The sequence below is a fragment of the Phacochoerus africanus genome, chromosome 1 (genome assembly GCF_016906955.1).
Source record: "Phacochoerus africanus isolate WHEZ1 chromosome 1, ROS_Pafr_v1, whole genome shotgun sequence".
In the NCBI taxonomy this organism is placed as follows: Eukaryota; Metazoa; Chordata; class Mammalia; order Artiodactyla; family Suidae; genus Phacochoerus; species Phacochoerus africanus.
In genome coordinates, this window is record NC_062544.1 from 10,588,828 (window position 1) to 10,610,555 (window position 21,728).

The following is a 21,728-nucleotide window of genomic DNA, read 5'->3' on the forward strand; positions in this document are numbered from 1 at the left end:
CAGTTTCTTCCTGCACGCATCCATGTGTGAGGAACTCACCACTATCCATAGCAAGGCATTCATTCCACCTTTGGAAAGCACTATGGATTTGAAAGGTCTTCCTTCAATTCAGTCAAATTCACCTTCCCGTAATTCCCCCACTTTGGTCCTAGCTTATGAATGAGCCTAGCCCAACACTCAGTCTCCAATCCTAGGAAATAACCAACTGCTCATGAAAAATGGCTGCTAAGCCAAAAACAGAAATTTTGGAAAAGCAAAAGAGAAAGCCCCCTATAGCAGAAAGGTTAATTGGTGGAGGAGAGGTTGAACCAGTCTCATGGCCCTGAAAGGCAAAATCAGGTGACAGAGTCAGCCTGAGAAAGGCTTGCAGGCAGCCCCTAAAACCCCACTTGTACACACACCAGTAAATCTGTGGAAGGCAGAGAAGAGCGAAAGCTGCAGCCTTTACTTTGTAGGAGTTCAAACTCTCATACCAGGAAGAAGGAATGAAAGTATCCAGAGAAACCTGAAGTTTGGTCCAGATTCAGCAGACCTCACGTGATGGGCGGCACTGGTCTCCATGGGAAGGACTGGTCTTAAGGCCAAAGGACTTGGCTTCTCCTTAGAACTTTCTACAGCAGCCATTAGAAAGTGCCAAATCTCTCTGCCTCAGACCTGGCTCAACCCTCCTCACAAAGATTCAAGCCAGCCCCGCCTTCTTGGAAGGGATATTGGCTCAGAAACACAGATGGAGTTAGGGACAGTCCCCCATTATGTGGGAGGAGCAAAGAAATATACAAAAGAAGAAGAAAAACATCTCTCTTTCACATGATAAGGGTGGCGAATCAAGATAACAGGTTAAGAGAACAGATGAAAGGGGGCTTTGTCACCATAACAACAAGCCCAATGATGCTGAATGAAGAATTTTTGTTTTTCTTTTTGCCTGTCATTCTTCTCAGTACTGCCACTCTCTTTCCCCACTCCTGGCAGAAGACAAGTTGTGAGTTTTTCACTCCCACCCCCAAGCTGTCTGGCTTGGGGGCAGGCAGCTGCTAGGGGAGGGGAGGAGAGTGTGGTCTCCCAGAGGGGTGCTCAGAAGACTCAGATCCTGCCTTTTCCCCTCCCTGGTCAAACATGGCTGTTAGTACACAAATGCCTAAGAAAGTCCCCTTACCTAGATATGGAGGAATCAGAGCTCTGGTCCTTAAATAAAAGGAATTTTTGTTCCTGCCCCAGGATATGCCATTGTTATTTCATCAGAGTGAGTTGAAGAGAGTCAGTAAGGACAACTCAACAGAAGACGGTGGCCTTGGGCCTCCTTTCAAAGAGCTAAATGTGGGGCTATTAAAAAGCCAATGGCAGGGAGTTCCCTTCCTGGCTCAGTGGTTAATGAACCAGACTAGTATCCATGAGGATGTGGGTTCAGTCCCTGGCCTCTATCAGTGGGTTAAGGACCCGGCGTTGCTGTGAGCTGTGGTGTAGGTCACAGACAGGGCCAAGATCCCATGTTGCTGTGGCTGTGGCGTAGGCCGGCAGCTATAGCTCTGATTCAACCCCTAGCCTGGAAACTTCCACATGCTGCAGGTGTAGCCCTAAAAAGAAAAAAAAAAGTCAATGGCACACATAAGGGAAATTATGAAGGCTTGCCTAAATGTCAACTCCTCAACTATGTGGGCAAGGAAGACATGAACATCAGCCCTTCGTTGTAAACCCTGTTAAAGGAGGCCAAACTTGCGCAGCAGTACCTCAATCTAAGTTTGCTTTCTGACAACAGGGGTCATAGGGCCCAGCTGCCCCCTTGATTCCAGAGGTCTTCCCACAATTGTGTCAACATAAGTAAGGATCAGTAGCACTGTGTCCTGGAAGAGGTGGCAGTGCCCATACCATCTGGCCGCCCTCCTTGTTTGTATGGGACATGTCCCCACACTGACGTACACTGCCATCCCCATGGACCAGAGAGCTCCTTCAAAAGTGAGGGGTGCTCTCCACCTCCAGACATCATCAAATGCTCCGCACTGGGCCTTCCTCCTCCTGCAAATACATAGACTATGCCTCCTACCCCCACCACACATGAAGATCAGACCCGTCCTCCTTCCAAGATTTACCAGCAGAGGACACTCCACCTTCTACCATCAGGGGAGGCAGATGGCCTCTCAGGGTTTTTTGACAAGAGTAACAAAAAAAGATTCCCACCACTTCTTTATCCTTGAAGACAAATCATAACCAGGGTGAACTTGAAAAAACTATGGAGACAGAAACAGCCTTGGAGAAAAGAGGCACTTCAGCTACTGAACGGCTGATCAGCTTGTGATGTCAGCAGGACTCAACCCTTTCCTCTGGGCCATCTTGTCTAGCGCCACCCCCAAGGCGTGCTCCCCACCCCCCTCTCTCTCAGCGTCACTGTCAGCAGCTTTTCTAAGGTGTGAGCCAATACTACATTAACATGCCTCCCCACCGCACCCCAAGGCCTACCCACAGAGTTTTATAGGGATGTCTACAAACTGTAAGTCCTCCAAGAACTCTAAGAGACTTACTCTCCAGAAGCAGAAAGGCAGAACTCCTGACCAACACACGGGGAGACACTTTGAACATTCTGAAACATCAGGCCAAGTGGGAGTTGACTTGTTGAGCCAACTCTTGAATCAATCACAAAACTCATTGCTTCACATTTCCCTTATCAGGCTGCTATACCAGAGCAGGAGAAATTCTAGCCCTTTGAATAATCATTTCCACTGCTTCCAAAGCCAGACTATGCCTTGCCAAGTAGAGCCCATATTCAAGAACCATCTGCTTTAGCAATACAGGGAGCCACCCAAGGGGTATGCTTTAAATAAGCCTACAGCTCGGCTGGCCAAGGCTGCCTCTGAGGAGGAAAGGGACGTTGCTATTGCCAGCTGCTCAGCCCTGCTGAATTGTGTACAATGCACCAGGTAGAACCAGGGCTAAGGCCACTGACTTGGTCAGTGCCTGACCCATTGCTACATAGACAGCTTCTAAGAAGATGTCAGGGGAGTCCCTGGGGCATGGGAGCTCACCTTTTGTGTGGCTTGCCAGCATCCCCACCTGACAAAAGATGTGTGGAGAGATGTAAAAGAGTTATCCCATGGAGTCTGCCTGTGCCAGATGAGGCATGCACTTTGTTTTAATGCAACGAGCACCTGAGCAAACATATAAACAAAGGTGTTCCGCATTACTGTGACATCTGGGGATGGGTGTTCCTCCAAGATTTAAAGATGCTTTCTGGCCTGTGTCAAGGATTTAACTGAGCAGTTCCCCCCTCCCTGAGCCATTACCTCTCCCCACAACCTCTGGTTTTGTTTGGTCATTCTCACCACGTGGGAAGATGTTGTCCCTCAGTCCCCGACTCGTGAACCCCATTGGAGGTAACAGAACTCAGGGATGGGCTCACCCACCGCTGACCCTTCTCAGGCTCCACGAAATGAGCTCTCTCCACCTCCTACTGGGCATGGACCCTCGTCCTCAGGTCCCTGGAAATTAAGCGCCCTGCCCTAGGATCTCATTTATCCAAAACCAGTGCAAGATCTTTCACCGCAGGATTTCTAAATTCAGCCATCTCAGTCTGCCTACAGTGTTTTTCAGCAAGCACCTTCACCAGAAAAATGACTCCAATTAAGCATAATTATTAGGATTTAATAGAGCCATTTTTATATCTCAGTGCCTTTTTTCTATTCCAAGCCCCCCAGTTTTCTTTTTCCCCTCAGTTGGGACTCAGCGCAGTAAGTTAAAGGTATACACTGGTTGATCTTTATTATATGTACAATAACTGTCTTATTAAATTGAAATCAAATGCACATCTAGGGGAAAGTTCATTTTAAGTACCAACTCTCAGAAAAACATTCAGAGACACAAACAATAAGGAAAACCAATGCGTTGCTGAGCAACAGAGGGGAAAGGAGGGCAGGAACTGAGCTGAAAAGGAAGGGATACAATTTTCTGAAAGAATGGGGTAAGCTCAAGGGTGCAGATCTCGGCAGAAGCTGCTATGACTTCTGTGGCATCTCCCACCCTAGAATAGGCACTGGGGAGGAGGGGAAATCTGTTTATAAACTAAATATAATCCGGGATGCTTGGAAAATTGTCACACACATGCACATGTGCACACACACATGCACACATATACATTTTTTCCCTGGGGACTTTTTTTAACACGCTGTCCATAAATATGAAGCGTTTTCAACAATTACGAGTGTTAAAGAGGGTGCTGGGTTGAGTGTATGTGTGATAAAATGCTGTTTCTTGGGTGCTCTCTAGCTCCTTGGCTCACTTTACTCTCTCCCCCTCCCCCTGCTTTCCCTCCTCCTCTCCCCAGGACAAGACAAGCGCTCTGAGCCTCAGCAATGTGGCTGGCGTGTTCTACATCCTGATTGGAGGACTTGGACTAGCCATGCTGGTTGCCTTAATCGAGTTCTGCTACAAGTCACGTAGCGAATCCAAGCGGATGAAGGTGGCATCGTCTTCCCAGGCCTCTTTCCTAACCTGTTCTGTGACCCAGCGGGATTTGCTGGGAGTCCCTTTGCTGGAAAGGGTGGGGAGTGACAGGAGGTTGAGGTCAGCTCAAGGCAGGGGGTGACGACCGATGGAAAGCTGCTTTGAGGAAAGTGATGGGGAAAGAGGGAGCTGTAAGAAAGGAAGGAAGACGGAATGTGCCAGGACAAACATTAGGCCTGAGAAAACAAATGCATGAGCCAGAGGTGAGGGGTGAGATTAAAAGTCAGGGCTTTAAGTGGGCAGTCACTACAGTGTGAGGCCAGGGTGATGCTCTAAAGGTAGATTCTACCTGGGGTGGCACTAACTGAAGTGTAGTGCCCAAGACAGCAGAGGGGGGATCCTCCCTCTGCAAAGTGGATGATCTTGCCATGCTTGGTGAATTCTTAGCCATCATATTATCAGATGGATGTTGGCAAAGAGGATCATGCCCGGAGAATGGTAAGCAGATTAATTAGATGACCCCAAACCGTATCAAACACAGCTGAAGGCAACTAACTGGAAAGAGAAGCATTACAGAAGATATGAGAGCTATCTGTACAAGCATGAAGACCATTCAGGGGAGAAAGAAAACAGATGAGGTCTGTAGGGTCCCAAAGTATAACACAAGAACTAATGTGTAAAAGCCAAGGAGAACAGATGTTAACAAAGGAAGAGATCTACTTTTCTTTCAGAGCTGCCCCCAAATGGGATGGACTATCCCAGTAAGTAGCAGGCACCCCACCAAGGGAGGTACGCATGTAAAGGCTGAATAACTCTTGACAGGGATATAGATTCAAGCATCCGGAGGGAGTTTGGATTACTTCAAGGCCCCTCACATTTCATCATTTAGCTTCAATAAGAAAACATTGATGGAAGGAAGTGTTATTCATGCCACATTATAAGCGAGACATCCTGAGGAGGTAGAGAGGACCAAGATGCCTTTCTAACAAAGAGTGATCCGGAAACATTATCCTAACTATGGCATAGATAGGAAATCCTATAGGGATATAGGGAGGGGAGAAAATAGGGCTTCCAGGAAGAACTAGAAACTAAGAGGAAGGACAAGTAGGATTCAAACCAACAGGAGTGGAAAAAAGCATAGTCCTTCTGAGCAATGTACCCTAGGCTGTTATCTTGGCTTGACTAGACTAAGATTCATTCGTAGGGTTTGCTCTCCTGGAATGTGCTCTAAGAAGCCCTTTTTTTCAACCTACAGTTGTTCCTAGGCTCAGCATATACACTGCTGGATCACAACCACAACCTGCCAACCCCCTCCCTGCCTTAGGCATCAGCCCTGCATATTCCTCCAGGTCCCTCTTGGAGAAGGCATAGCTAGGTATTTGCTTCCCCTGTTTGGAAACTCTGTACAGTTCTGTACACAGGGAGTGGGAGTTGGGGCACTAGGGCCTTCCATCCTGGCATTCAGCATTTCTACACCATGGCTCCAGCCTACTCTCCTTTCTCAGGCAATCTGCTCTCCGTACATGCTCCACACTCCAGCCACCCACCTCATGTTTTCTAGCCATGTGCCTCAATGCGGGCCAATCCCTCTCCCATAGGACCCATTTAAAAGGCAATTTCCAAAGATATTGTAAGAAGGAATAAATAAGGCATGGCAGTGTGATGGTATTTGGCCTCAATCCTACCCTTGACCACCTCATCCAAATTTAGGTCTTTCCAAAAAGGGCAAAGCACAGCAAAAGCATGGGCCTCAGATCCCAAATCCAGTATAAACCTCCAAGGAGCTTGGCTGGACACACAAGGTCTCCTAGAATTTAAGCAAAGCTTCCTCTGCTTATCCATCCAAAACATAAGCCTAAAGACTCTCCCATCTAACCCTCCAAAGTAAATGTTACTCCAATGGCAATAGGGGAACAGGAGAAAAACTGGGTGAGCACAATTTTACAACCCTCTAAACCTTCCTCATAGGCCGCAACCCTGATAAGGGTCCCAGGATTGGCTCAGTACACGTCACAGGAGCTCCCCTAGAACACAGGGCAGGACAGTGGTTTAATGCAAGTCTCTGAACACTGGATGTCTGACCACATAACCTGCCTACTCCATGTGTTAATTGTGTCATCCTGGACAAGTTTCAATAGCTTTCTTATCCTCCTTTCTGGAGTTCCTGCTGTGGTGCAGCGGGATAGGCGGAATCTCTGGAAGGCTGAGACAAGGATCAAATCCCAGCCCAGCACAGTGCGTTAAGGATCCAGTGTTGCCACAGCAGCAGTATACATTGCAACTGCCATTTGGATCTGATCCCTGGCCTGGGAACTCCATATGCCACAGGATGGCAAAAAAAAAGAAAAAAAGAAAAAAAAAATTGGATGATCCTCCTTTTCTATAAAATGGGGCTGGTAGTATTACGTCATAAAATTGCTATAACACTTATATGAAAAAAAAATAGATTTAAAGGGCTTGGCAAAAGTCTTGGGCCATAATAATCCCTCAATAAATAATAACTGGAATTTATAATAATATTCACATAATTGGCTAGCTACAGTCTCCTTAAGACTTTCCTTTTACTGCTGCTACTTAGATGTCCTAGGGTTTTTTAAGCTATAGAGATTGTGAGATCCTTAAGGTAAGAAGCTGTGTCTTATTTCTCTTTGGATATCCCCCCCACATAGAGTAAGTATTAGTAAAATTAATGTGGAATTGGATCCAGAAAAAAATCTCTTGGAGAACAAGATGAGGCATAGGGAGGAGCTGCCGTTGGGTTAGGCAAACACAACCATCAGAACCACCCAGCCTGGAAGCACACACAATATCCCCCAAAGTGCTTTTGGTCCTATCACTCTGTACTCCTAAGAGACCAGGCATCCACAAAGCAGGGAATCTGCAATTCTAGCTGTCCTTATGAGATAACCATGTCCCACTAATCATAGTCAGTATCAAGTGGTGGTACCAGGGTGGCTGAAAACTAAGACCTTCTTATACCCTGAACAATGTTGACCTTCACCACCAAAGTGAAGGTCAGTTACCCGAATTACAACATTCAGGTAAAAACAAGAATCCTGGGAGTTCCCACTGTGGTACAGCAGTAACCAGCTCAACTGGTATCCATGAGGATGCAGGTTTGATCCTTGGCCTCTTTCAGTGGGTTAAGGATCCGGGGTTGCCATGAGCTGTGGTGTAGGTCACAAATGTGGCTCAGATCTGGTGTTGCTGTGGATGTGGCATAGGCCAGCAGCTCTAGCTCCAATTTGACCCCTAGCCTGGAAACTTCTATATGTCACAGGTGCAGCCCTAAAAAGCAAAACAAAAGAAAACAAAACAAGAATTCTTATAAGATACCACTGAGTCATGCCATAATTTCATGGAAATATTCTCACCCTTTCCTTTCCAAAGAAGATGTTGAATTTCTCAGGATCCAACACCAGGAGTTCTTGGAATCATGCCATTGGTTGGCATGACTTCTGCCCAACTCATCGTGGCTCTTAGTAGGGTTTTTAGTCTTTCACCTGCAGAAGAGATGCCTGTATAGTGTTTTTTAATCAACCTACCCCTGATATTTCAAAGCTCCATCAGCTCCTCTCTTAACTAAAAGGAGATAAATGGAACATGTTCTGCTCACCTCTCAGACTTGCCAGCTGTGCAGTTCTCCTTATTCTGTACTTGGCCTTCTCTAGAGGCATACTATCTCTTTTCAAAGGTGCAGCCTCCAACTTCACATGGAGAACCACACTGATGGTGTCCAGGGCCTTTTGCAAGAACCTTTCGTCTTGCTTCTTTTCTTAATCATGGTGTGTGGCCAGCTGTTAAGACCTTGAGCCCCTAAACCTAGTTCACAATCAAGCTTCCTATTTCTCAACAATTTTTAAGGAACCCATCTCAACTTTGCATGGAAAAGAGACAGAGGGAAGGAAGAGGGGGCAGAAAAGAGAAAGAAAAGAAGAAGGAACAGAGAAGAAAGGGATGGAATAAAAGAAATCTTTATAGTAATTTGAATGTTCAAAGCCCTCTTTGTATACATTTTCATTAACCCTAGAGTGGGTTGTGCTTACCATTCTAGAGATGAAGAAATTGGGGTCTGCATAAATTAAGTAGTTTTTCTTTTTTTAATACATATACATTCTTTTTCTCACATTATCCTCCATCATGCTCCATAGCAAGTGCCTGGATATAGTTCCCTGTGCTGTACAGCAGGATCTCATTGCTCATCCACTCCAACTGCAATAATTTGTATTTATTAACCCCAGATTCCCAGTCCATCCCACTCCCTCCCCCTCCCCCTTGACAATCACAATTCTGTTCTCCAAGTCCATGAGTCTTTTCTGTGGAAAGGTTCATTTGTGCTGTATATTAGATTCCAGATATAAGTGATACCATATGGAATTTGGCTTTCCCTTTCTGACTTAATTCACTTAGTATGAGAGTCTCTAGTTCCATCCATGTTGCTGCAGATGGCATTATTTTGTTCTTTTTTACGGCTGAGTAGTATTCCATTGTGTATATATACCACATATTCTTAATCCATTCATCTGTAAATGGACATTTGCGTTGTTTCCATCTCTTAGCTATTGTGAATAGTGCCGCAATGAACATACGGATGCATATATCTTTTTCAAGGAACGTTTTGTCCAGGTATATGCCCAAGAATGGGATTGCTGGGTCATGTGGTAGTTCTATATTAAGTTTTCTGAGGTATATCCATCTTGTTTTCCATAGTGGTTGTACCAATTTACATTCCCACCAACAGTGTAGGAGGGTTCCCTTTTCTCCACATCCTCTTCAGCATTTGTTATTTGTGGACTTATTAATGATGGCCATTCTGACTGGTGTGAGGTAGTATCTCATGGTAGTTTTGATTTGCTTTTCTCTAGTAAGCTAATTAGTTTTTCTAACAAGGTCACACAAGCTAGGAGTTGGAGGACCAGGAATTAGACCTCCAACATGGCCTCTGCAAAGCCCGAGTTCTTGGTACCAGCCAAGCCACTTCTTTTCAATTTCTCTCTCCTCTCCAACCACATAGCAACAGATAATTTTTGTCATCTATTTCATCCCCTTCAGAACCTCACCTACAGTGAACAGACAGATAAGATGAAGCCCTTGTCCCTGGGTTTTCCGGATCTAGCTGTTGAGGCCATCAGCAGCATGGAATGCTTTGCTCTCATGTTGTTGAGGTCCTTTCCCCTTTGACATCACATGAACAGGATGTGCAGTGAGTGTCATGGGGATGGTGGGAAGGCAGCCTGCAGGCAGTCCTTCCACAAGGACAAACGGAGCACCACTGCCTGCGAGGCATTGCTCAGCACTGGGGATACAGCCAGGAAGCTGAGAATTTAATGGAAAGACAGAGAAAAAGCAAATGTGTATAAATCCAATGAGTGAAGAAAAATGTCTAATACTGTCAAGTCCTGACCAGGGAATGGAGGCTGGGGCAGGACAGGGAGGCTTCTCTGAGAGAGCGATGCTTAACAGACTTGAAACATGAAAAGAATTAACCAGGGAAAGACAGTCACCTCCAAAAGATGCACAAGTACTGCAGACCCAAAAGCCAGAACTCTTGCCCGGATATGAGAAGAGGGTCATGGAGAAGGAGAGCAGGGGCGAGCCGAGGACTCAGAGAGGGACTTGAGGCAACCACAGCATCTGAGTATAACTGAATTGTCACCCAGTAGCAATAATATAAAACCCAACACGTACTCCAAATTGAATGAAGTCCCAGATCCCCCATCCCTCCCCTCTGCCTGGGAAAAAAGACTGGAACCTGAGCCCTCAACTTATATTAAGGACAGCCAGGGTCTTTATTATTCACCACCTTTCTCCCAAAGGAAAATAATCCCCACCCACCCCCCTTCCCTGGAGAGCCGCTGACTTTGCATCATTGCCATGGCTGTGCTAACACGGGCTGTGTTGAAACCATGGCCAGCAGTCGGGCTTCGCACATGTCCCTGGAATTAATGAGCAGCTGAGAGACATGGTAAGGCAGGGGTGCATCCTCCATGGTAGGAAGTCACTCTGGCTCTCAGCACAGGTGCCAGGATGAGGTCATTACCAAGGACCAACCTCTTATTAGGGTGTTTGAGGGCAGGGAGAGGGTGGGTAGACTCTGCTTAGAAAAGCATGTTACTGAGAAGTTAGGACAGTAATCACTATTCAAGGAATGAGTTTCTAAAGCACTTGAGTATCGTTTCAAAGGCAACAACATATAAGGATGAACTTGAAGAATGGCTGTATGTCAGGGATGGACAAGGGAGAACCACAGTTCCCAGAGGCAAGGAGAGAAGTGACATTGGCTTATGACAATTTAGCTACTGGGGGGAGAAGGCACCACAGTCAGAAGGTCATCAGCTTTGCTAGGAGGTCACAGATAACTAACTTCAAGCAAGTCAGGGCTAAATCCTCAGTTTCTCTATGAAGTGAAATCAACCTAGATCAGTGTGTTTCTTCCACGCTTGCGTATTAGGATCATTTGCGGAGTTTTCAAAACTCCAGGCCACACACTACACCTATTAAGTCAACATCCCTGAGATAGGTCTCAGCTCTCAGTGGTTTTTGCACCCTAAAACTTCCCATAGGATAACAATGGGGGGCCAAGTTTGAGAACTAGTGAAATAGTCATTTTTAGCAATGCTTCCCATTCCAAAGTTTTGACTCTATTCATCTCTTCTTCTGAGACACCTGAGCCTAGGGGGAAAAGCCAGTAAGCAGGTAAGACCCACCATCAATGGAGGTATGGAGTCATTGACCTGAGATTCTCTCAGCTTCCTTGAAAACCACTTCTGATTTCCATGAACTTGGAGGGATTTAGCTACATGCCTGACTAAGTTATCTCAGACTTTGATAGGTACCAATACTGATTAGGCCATCAGACTTCTCCTATAAGATAAATTTGGCAAATACCACCAACTTGGAATATTATGAACATATGTGAGACCTTTTTGAGAAACTAAGTCCAAGGTGATCTATGTGAACATTTTTTTTAATTATAGGGGTGTCGCAGAGAAAAATCATAGGAGATAAACATTCCAAGCTGATCTATAGAAGGTTCCATACTGCCCAGACACACAAATAAAAAGTTAATTTCTTTTCAGCATTTTTAAAGTGAGAACAAGTAACCATGAATTCCTCATCTTTTATTTTCACCCCTACCCCCAAGCCCAGAGCATCACAGTGGTGTTTATTTGGCCTTGACTTAGAACAATGCAATCCTGTCACATTTCTTCAGTGTAGGACAACCAGGCAGAGTGTAAAATAAGTCACATCCAGGGGGGTTGAACCAATGTGGAGACAGAACCAATGTGGCTGGAGGATCCTATGGGGCAAATCTGTCTGAATCAGGGCCTTTTTTTAAAAAAAAAAGAAAGACTATTTTAAAACATTATCAGAATTGCTAGAACTCAGCGAATCCTCCCAGCATAGTATAGCAGAAAGAATAACAGTTGGGTCAAAACGGCCCTGTTTGTGTCTGTCCAGCCTTGGTAGGTTGACTGACTTCTCCCTTCACTAGAATCATGCCAAGTTTATCTACTGAGCCTCTAATGACATCCTGGACACTCTGAGAGGTAGCTAAGAATTGAAAGGACATGGCCCTTGCCCTCCTTCAGACAGTTATTGTTCTTAAGGCAAGTTACATACCCAAAGCAGAATTATTGCAGCAGATGTGAGCAGAATATTGAGCAGATGAGGGGGACCAGCACTTGCTAGGACAGCCAAAGACAATTGCAAGGAAATAAGGACAAAATGAGCCTTGATGGATGGGCTAGGTTTATCCTAGAGAAAGGAAACTCTCAACTCATAGACAATTCTTCTTTGCAGTGATTCCCACCAAGAAACGAAGCCCTACCTCAAAGTTTCAATGGGTATATTTTCATGGGAAGTTGGAAGTGACAGGAAGAGGGTTTAGATTCCATATCATGAAGTTTCTTTCTCCAAAGGAACTCAGAAGACTACAGCTTCTCTGGTCTTTAAGATATGCTTCCAATTACAGATTGGGGTCCTGAATATTCGATCTAGCCCATCTCATCCTGGGATGAACAATGAAGTTCTTTTCACATCCAGAGTTCCAACCATCTAGGACTCACAGCTTAGTAGCACTGATCTGACTGTGTCAGTCTAGAAGTACAGGTTATACTATATGCCAATAGGAAGCAGAGGATACACAGATAATGATCTTTGGCATTCATTCTCATTTTTCTTTAGCGCATGCTTTTTTCCAATTACATTTTGCCTATTGTGTTATTCAAGCAAGTCCTACATTCCCTTAACACATACTGTTAGAGGCAGGATATCATTTTTCCAGAAGCATATCAGAGGTAGTTTTAAATTTTCACCCAACAATGATACACTCTCAATTTTTTAATATTTTAAATCATTTTCATATAGTATAGCACCCTTTTTGCTAATAAAAGTCAGTGGGTGCTGTACAGTGGGAAAATAAAAAAATATATATTAAAAAAATTATAAAAAAAAAAAAAAAATCAGTGGGTGCATAGACCATTACATTTTGGCAAACATGGATATTTAAAAGATCCGGAGAGACAAGGAGATGTGCACAAGGTCACACAACTAGCTGATGTCAGAACCAGAACTAAAATTCAGGTTTCCTAAAGCCCATTTCCAGTTCTCCTTGGTCATGTTACTACACTTATAGCATCATCAACACTACCATGGAACTATTCTATCTGTAGAAATCACAGAGTGTAAGAACCAGAAAGGATCTTAGGAGCTCACCCAGTACACCTGATTAAACAGAGAATATTAGGTCCAGAGAAGGGATCAGACTTGTTCAGAGCCACCTGACAATTCTGTGGGTGCATGGGAAGTCAAGACTAGCATTATAGCTTAGGAGAAAAGTTGGATGTGGGAGGAGAGTTGGGGCGTTGTCCAGTGTTGACTCATTCTCCTTGCCAATCATTGCCAAGGACTTGGGGAAGAACCCCCGGTCCTCCTGAAAAGGGTTTCTGTTTGATCCCACAGCAATCCATCAACGAAGCCATACGGACATCAACGCTCCCCCGAAACAGCGGGGCAGGAGCCAGCGGCGGTGGTAGTGGAGAAAACGGCCGGGTCGTCAGCCATGACTTCCCCAAGTCCATGCAATCCATTCCCTGCATGAGCCACAGTACAGGGATGCCCTTGGGAGCCACTGGATTGTAATGGAGCAGAACCAAGACCCCTGGGGAGTATGCTCAGGCTCCCCCAGTTCCATCCCAACCCTTCAGTGCCAAAAACAACAAAATGAAACGCAACCACCACCAACCACCATGACCACAGGGAGGCTGATTCAACTGATTTTCCTGAAGAATTGAGAAACCATTTTGCAGCCCCTTTTTCCTTTTTTGATGTTATTTTGCCCTTTTCCATCTGCTAAGTGAGGATGACAAGTAACACTGTATTGCAATAAGGGGAGCATAACCCTGTCAAATAGAGCCTGTGTCTCTGAACATGGAGTCACTAGAACACTAACGAGGAAACTGTACTATTTTCTTTTAATTCGGTTGTTAATGTGTCTTTGTGTGTGCGGTATTTTTTTCTTACTAATATCCATGGTTTTCAAGTTCTTTTAGGCCCCTCCTTCTCTTTACTTCTTACTCCCAACTCCCTACCCATCCTTCTTTGGTTTTCAGATTGGAGATTCAAGATCTGTTCTACCTTACAAGCAAGCGAAAGGGAAAAAGCAATCTTCAAACTAAATCATCATGGGAGCTCTCCAAATCCCCCTCCCCACCTCGGACCCAAGCCACGGATGGAGTTGGAAGTTGTTGGAGGAGTGGGTTGCCCTCCTCAGACAGGGCCCTGCCTCAGCACTGATTTAGTGGAGAACACATGTGAAGGAATGCAGGACAAGGGTGGCGGAGAGGGTCGACAAAGGCAGGTGTGCAGTCAGAGGAGGACTCGTGAAATTCCAGAGGCTCTGATAAAGTTTCCTTTAATGTGTAACAGCTATCTCTGTAGGCCTTAGGTGGAATCATATGCTTCTTCACAGAGTCAACCTCAATCCTGAGAAGTGTGTCCTGCTGCTATGTTCAAGCCCAGAAGCATTCTGGTGGCTGAAGGGCAACTGGCTTCTTGAACCAAGTAGAGCTTTGGGAATAGCTCAGAGCCAGAGAGAACCCCTGGTTCACACTTTTCATTTGCTTGACTTCTGAGCAGAAACCCCACTGTAGAGTAAACTCTCTTCAGAGCCTCTGATGTGGGGGCGGTGGGGGTGGGGGGGGACTGTCATGCAAGCTAAACGTGAAAGAAAGTTGATGGAAGAACTTTGGGAAAAGAAGCTTCATTGAAGCCTATAAGCTGTAGAACCTTCGATGGTGTGCCCTGTTCTATGACTGAGAGACCAAATGTGAAGCTTACGGTTTTGCTGACCTGGAGAACTTGAGTTTCTATGTCCTATAAAGGTATCCTTTTCATAGGTGGCCAGATAACATTTTGTCATCTTTAGAAAGTAAAATGCCCAAGGGTGAATGATTTGAAGGATGATAGGGAGACGGACTGAGGTGATAACTTTGAGGAAGCTTAACATCCTTCTAACCCAAGGAAGCCAACCTTCCCCCTGACAAAGACAGAATGAAAATATTGTATTCCAATGATCAGGGTCAATAGGCCCATGTTTGGGACTACAAAGCTGAACTAAAACAAGATTGGAGAAGTGACAGCGTTCATGGAGAGAAGCCCAGACTGACTACAACTTTGGTTGGGTATTGGGGGGTGGGAGGCATCTGGTCCTGGCACATTGCTTTCCTGGAGATCCCAACTCTCATTCTTGGTGCAATTGGCTTCCAGCTCTCCAGCAGCCACTCTCCTTAGGTGCATGATTCAGTGAGTGCCATGTGTTCTCAGCTTTTATTGATAACCATATTCTGGCTTGTCCCCTTACCCCCTACAATCTTCTCTACCAGAGGACATCATTAGCAATTGACCAACTAAAGGTTTTGGAGCCTACGTACAAGTAGGTGCAACATGACTGGCTTCATCTGTGGACTCTCTCCGTGGATACACATCATCTCTATGTCTCTTCCATCCTCCTACTATCAGCCACAGCAAAGAACCATCCCAAAATCAAACTCTTTGCCCTTTCACCTCAAGTTGCTGTTCAGTCTCTCACGTGTCAGTGGGGGTATGGTGCGTGAAGCAGGACCCTCAAGGTGGATTTTCACTTTTTGTTACTGTCAGTTGATGTCCTTACCCCTTACCCTCCTACCAGATTCTTCTCAACCCTTAGCCTACCACTGCAGAATCTGACATGACCCACCATTAGGGAGTCTGCATTTCGGAGGAGTTGGAAATAACCCTTTACCATCAACATGCTTCAAAGACCTTTTACCTTTGGCTTGGTAAGATGCCTCTCCAGCCACTGAGCACACCAGAAACATGATCTAATAGGGAGAGACCACCTATGCTAGAAATGAGGGGCTATGCTATGTGGGGGTCTAAGACTCCAGCAAGACAATGTTTTTCATCAATGGAGGGGTGATGGGGAAAACAAAAGTAAGAAAAAAGTTAACTTGTATTATGTATTTTTATTACACTTTTCTTAAAAATAGAGCAATGGGAAAACTCTGGAAGAGATTGACATTTTTCTCAACAGGAATCCATTACTTAACAGTTCTGGCTTTCATTAAATTTTGCTCTTTGGTACCTGGGCCTTTTATTTAACATCTATATTTGTTTTAACTCTCTTGGCAGATGTGTGAAAGGATTTTTGCTTGATCAAACACTAAATATTTTTTTTGGTTCCTGTTTTTCTTTCAAACAGTCAGGATTTTTTTTTTCTTTTGGTATTTGCATAAAATGAAAATATCACCAAGAATTAAATCACTGTGGATCCATTATCTACTTTTCATATTTGTCCATTCCATTGTTGTGCCATTTCTAAAGCCAGAGCTCTAAACGATGGTATTTCCTTATTCCTAAGCCTAAGTTCAGTACATTTTTTTTAAATGGTGACCAATACTCCTGACTCACTAACAGCTCTCAAGCAAGTCATTTCAGCTGGATCATTGGGAGTTATTTATCCAAATAAGGTAACAACAGAAGGAATGGTTTTCAAGGGCCATGGTTCCAACTGCGTAAGGAGCAGTGCTCAACTTCTGGTTAAGGACCAGGTCATGGTCCCGAGGGCTCACACGGAATGTGTTCCAGACTTCCCACAAGGTGGAGTCCAGGTACATTTGTGATGTGCAGAGTCGCAACCAAAACCAAATCCAGACCAGTCTTATACACAATCTTGGCCCTCAGACCACTTGACCCTCTTTCTTGCCTGAAAGCTATTTTTTCACTCAAGCAAGATTGGCTTTCTGTAACAGGGACACATGTTGACCCTTAAATACTCATGATTAAGAACAGCTTCAAGTGTTTTCTTTCCCAAAGAATTCTGCATATTGCAGGGATCAGAGGTCTAAAATAAAAGTGGCATTTCAGGTAGCAGCTACTATGGCTTAGAGGCTTTGGGGGAAGGGAGAGAAGCTAGCAGACTTGTGTGAAGTTCCAGTCACTGTTCAGACCCACCTGCAGTAGCCTCCAGCATTTGGGGTTCTTTTCAGTGAAGAAGCCCTTAGCCCCAGCTGCCACACGGGAAAGACTGATCTCTGTCACCTTGCAATCAAGTAGTTGGCATAATGACCATAATGCCTATGAGGGCACAGGTCACCATGCATGGGGCACTTACTAGGTTAAGCAGACTCCATATCTTCTACATCATGACAATGGCCCTCTAAAATAAGACATTACAGGTGAAGCATCTCAAATTTAGATGTATCACAACCTCCCACAGTCTCGTAAGTGACAGAACTGAGATTTGAACTGAGTCTGCCCAAATCCATAAGCTTTACATTGCCCATCTCATGGTTAACCAGGTCATGATACATGATGGTCTGGAAAACCACAGGCCAACAGTTCTCTGTCTTCCTGTGATACCAAAATAACTGAAAATGGAATGGTTCAAGTTACACCTGTCATACCTTTGGGAAAGCCAATCTATCCTTCTATCCTCCTGGGGCATGAGAGATCACTAATCCAGACAGGATTAGTCTGAAAGGAGAAGGGTTGAAAGAGTCACTTTGGGCCCCTTTAAAATAGATCCAGGCGGAGTTCCCGTTGTGGCGCAGTGGTTAATGAATCCGACTAGGAACCATGAGGTTGCGGGTTCGGTCCCTGCCCTTGCTCAGTGGGTTAACGATCCGGCGTTGCCATGAGCTGTGGTGTAGGTTGCAGATGCGGCTCGGATCCCGCATTGCTGTGGCTCTGGCGTAGGCCGGTGGCTACAGCTCCGATTCGACCCCTAGCCTGGGAACCTCCATATGCCGAGGGAGCGGCCCAAGAAATAACAACAACAAAGACAAAAAAAAAATAATAAAATAAAATAGATCCAGGCTACAGAATAGCAAGCAGGTTGGGAAGCAGACGGAAAAGCAGGTCCCCTTGCAGAACAGTTGGTTCAGCCTGGAGAAGGAGCCTTGCAGCTGTCCGGGGAAGTGGAATTAGCTTTCTACGTGGACAAGACCAGGATCAGTGCTGGGAGTTAAGGGCAATGGACTTAGGCTCAGCTAAAGAAGGCATTCCCAGCAGTCAAAGTATCCTTGTGGAAGACTCCCCAGGAATCTAACACTGTCAAGGAGATACCACTAGCATGAAAGTGAAATATACATCTTTTAATTTTTCTGACTTTATCTTGCATCTTTTACAGCTCTGTTCAGGGTATCTGATGAGTAATACTGTGATATATATCAAGAGAGAATTGACAAGGTCCTATACAAATAGGCATGAATATCACTAAAACAGTGTCCAAAGTCAACTTACCCTCAGTAAGAGACAAGATGGCAAGTTCCTTCTTTACCACATGCTAATGTCCCCTCTAGGAAAGAAGGTCTTTGGAGGTCCACTCCTATCCCACTCTACAGATAAGAAAACTGAGGCTCTTGAGTAAGAAGCCACTTTCTTCTCTCTTATCAGATGACTAGAATGGCATTTTCTCCCTTGGGACCATGGAGATGCCATCTGATAACCTGGGTTCTGGTGTGTGTCTGGCCAGTGACAAATAATCCTAATATAATATAATGCTTTGTAATTTTCAAAGAAGTTTTCTGCCTTGAAGTTTCCAGATCACATCATGAATAGAAGAGCAGTGTGCTCAACTGGAAAGGACAGTAGATGAGATCAGGAGTCACCTCCCCCTGCCTTTACAATCTTGGACAGGAAAATTAACTACCTGAACCTCATTTTCCTAGCCAAAAAAAAAAAAATGGGCCCTCTGGTGTCAACACAAGCAGTGACTCTTGACCCTAACTGCACACTAGAGTCATGTAGGGAACTTCAACCAAAATCACTGCTGCCCAAGATGCATCTCTAAGTACAATTTGTCTGTGTGCACATATGGCCATCATTGTTTTATTGTGGCTGGTTTGTTCTGAACTCTCAGGTGATTAAAATGTACAGCCAGGATTGAGAACCACTACAATTAGGCCAACCTGGGGATAAAGAAAATGCTCACGAAAACTGTGAAAATTTCAAAGCACTGTATTAGGATTATTTGTCAGTGGCCAGATTCATACCAGAACCCAGGTTACCGGATGGCAGCCAAATCTCCATGGCCCCAGGGAAGAAAATATCATTATGTCCATCTGATAAAAGAGAAGGCAAGGAGGCAAAGATGCAGTCCCCAACTTGGGTTCCACATACTCTTCTACCTTTCGGCATGTTTTAAACAACAACATTATGCTGGGAGAAGGGAGAAGCAGGAGTTAGAGATAAGACATAATCATCAGAGGAGCATCCTCAGGAAAGGGGGATGGGGAAATCTCTGTTAAATGAGTCAGCTTTCAAAACAGCCAGTGATTTTCCAAACTGGAAAACTACTTGGCTGTTTCCATCATAGACACCAAATCCCACCACCTGCATTTTAAACATTGTCCACTGGAAAGCACTGCCTATCAGCCTCATCTTCCGTGCACAAGTCTTCCGGGTAACAATTCTAACTTTGCTTCAGTGGTATGCTTGCCATTTTTATAGCGCTGCATACAAGGGACAAGGGTACCAGCATTTGCTCATCACTAGCTGCATACCAGAATAAGATTTTAGAGCTTCACAAACATCTCATTTAGTCCTCAAAACAATTCTGTGCAGTGGGGATTTATCACCCCTTTTCTACATGGGAGGAAGTGAAAGCTCAGAGGGGTTTAGACCCCAAGGTCATGCAGCTAACTGATGACTTGACCTAGATTCTAATCCCAGGTTGTCTCTCTCCAAACTCACTGCCTTTTCACTTTACTTGCCCATCTCCAAGGGCGATTTCACCATGCTTAGAAAAAGCACTGGAATAAGAAAAGGCAGGAAGCCTACTGCCTCCCCCACTGCCAGTTTGTGGTGTGATCTTGGGCAACTCATTCCCTTACTCTGGGCCTCAGTGACCTCAGGGAAACCAGGGAAGAGGGATTCATCTAATGGATCTCTAAGATCCCGATTGCAGTCTTCCATCTGTGGTTCCCAAGCAGATGCTATTTTGTGTCCCCGGGGGGCATGTGGCAATGTCTGGAGATGTGTTTTGTTGCCGTACCTAGAGGTAAAGGGCATGACTGGAATTTAGTGGGTACAAGTCTCGGGATGCTGACAACATACAGGGAAATCTCCCACAACAAAGAATTTTCCAGACCAAAATGTCAATAGCTCTGAGGTTGAGAAATCCTGTCTTATAATCACTATAGCACCTCAACGGCATGTGGGGATGCAAATGATGGCAAGACAAGGCTGAACTGAAAAAGAGTAAGGATTCTAAACCAGGGGAGCCAGCAGAGAAGAGGAACAGTTAAATGAATTTAGACAAGAAACCACGTGTAGGGGAAAAGGCTGAGGCTGGAAGAGTTTGGCCCACAGCATAAATCAAGACAGGGCAGAGAAGCCAAGGATGGGGACTCTATCAGGCATCCAGGCAGAGCTGACAGCTGTGGTTCAGGAGGCAGCAGAGAGCTCTGCCTGCTCGAGTGGCTGAGGCTCCTCCAGTCTATTTTTGCAAGTGACTCTGCAGCCAGAACCAGCTGAGAGGCCTACCATTGAGCCCTATCCACTCCAAATAGACCCGAATGGCTTCATTTTTAATCCCAGAATATACTTCTTCCTTTTAAAAAGCATAAGCACCCAGCACCCCGGTCCACAGTTAGATGTCATGGGGGATGTGTAGGCAAATAAGAGATCGTCCTGTCTCTTGGAGAGTTTATAGCGAGGAACAAAAAGACTCATAAACACAAGTAAGTGAGACACAGATCAACAGTAGATGGGAATAAAGGCAAAGTGTCTGGGTCCAGCCTTCCACATGCCCCTCTTTACCCCATGTCCAGCCTCTACAAAAGGAACTCCGAAGTCCACCTCTTCCAGCTAGATGATGCATTCTCAAGGCCAGAGATCTCGTCTGCCTCAGCACCAAGCTTGGTGCATAAGAGATCCTCAGTCAGCATTTGATGAATGACCTGATGAATGGGAGAGGTGGGGCTGAAAGGCTCTCTGGTGTCCCAAGTTGGCAGAGATCATCCTGACTAGGAAAATCAGGGAAGGAGGTGATGACATGTGTGTGCTGCCTTGAGGGTTTGCAGGCCTCACACAGCCAGAGATGAAAGAGAAGATCGTCACAGAAGGGGAAACAGAACAAGCCATGGAGACAAAAAAAAAAAAAAAAGTTCCCATCATGGCTCAGTGGTAACAAACCCAACATAAAGAGTCAAGTCCAATCCCTGGGCTCACTCAGTGGGATCCTGCATTGCCATGAGCTGTGTAGCTCACAGACACGGCTCAGATCCTGAGTGACTGTGGCTGTGGCTGTGGCTGTGGTATAGGCCAACAGCTACAGCTCCGATTGACCCCCTAGCCTGGGAACTTCCATATCCTTCAGGTGCAGCCCTAAAAAGACAAAGGGGGGGGGCACAGAGGCAGGAGTAGGCAGGGCCTGTTTGGGGAAAGGGCAAGGGCCGATGCAGCTGGACCACATGGCCAAGGTGAGAAGGCTGCGCTGGACCTACGGCACTGCTGCATAATTCATCAAAAAACGGAATTGAAGTTTTATGGCCTGAGAAAGAAATTTACTCAGGTACAGAGTTTAGCAAGAAACATATTGTAGGCATCTTCTCTATGCTGGCACTTCACGCCACCCCCTCACTAAATCTTCAGGCAGGAAGCCTGTGAGGCCCAATGACCATTTCCATTTGATGCCCGAGCCAACTGAGACCCAGAGGTAGAAATACAGCTTTAGCCACCTGGAATTCCTATGACACAGGAACAGATCACTGGAAGATCATAGGAAGCCATCCATCCTCATGACAGAGAAGGAT

At 45.3% G+C, this 21,728-nt stretch overlaps 1 protein-coding gene across 2 annotated transcripts in view; it reads left to right on the forward strand.

Annotated features, from left to right (window-relative positions):
* GRIA1 (glutamate ionotropic receptor AMPA type subunit 1) overlaps positions 1 to 16,053 on the forward strand; it is a 323,216-nt gene extending 307,163 nt beyond the window's left edge. For both annotated transcript variants that reach the window (XM_047772335.1, XM_047772253.1), the window contains exons 15-16: positions 4,310 to 4,444; positions 13,372 to 16,053. In XM_047772335.1, the coding sequence (XP_047628291.1) occupies positions 4,310 to 4,444; positions 13,372 to 13,572 (336 nt within the window). In that variant the 3' untranslated portion in view covers positions 13,573 to 16,053. The remainder of the gene's footprint in view (positions 1 to 4,309; positions 4,445 to 13,371) is intronic.
* The last annotated feature ends 5,675 nt before the right edge of the window (positions 16,054 to 21,728 follow it).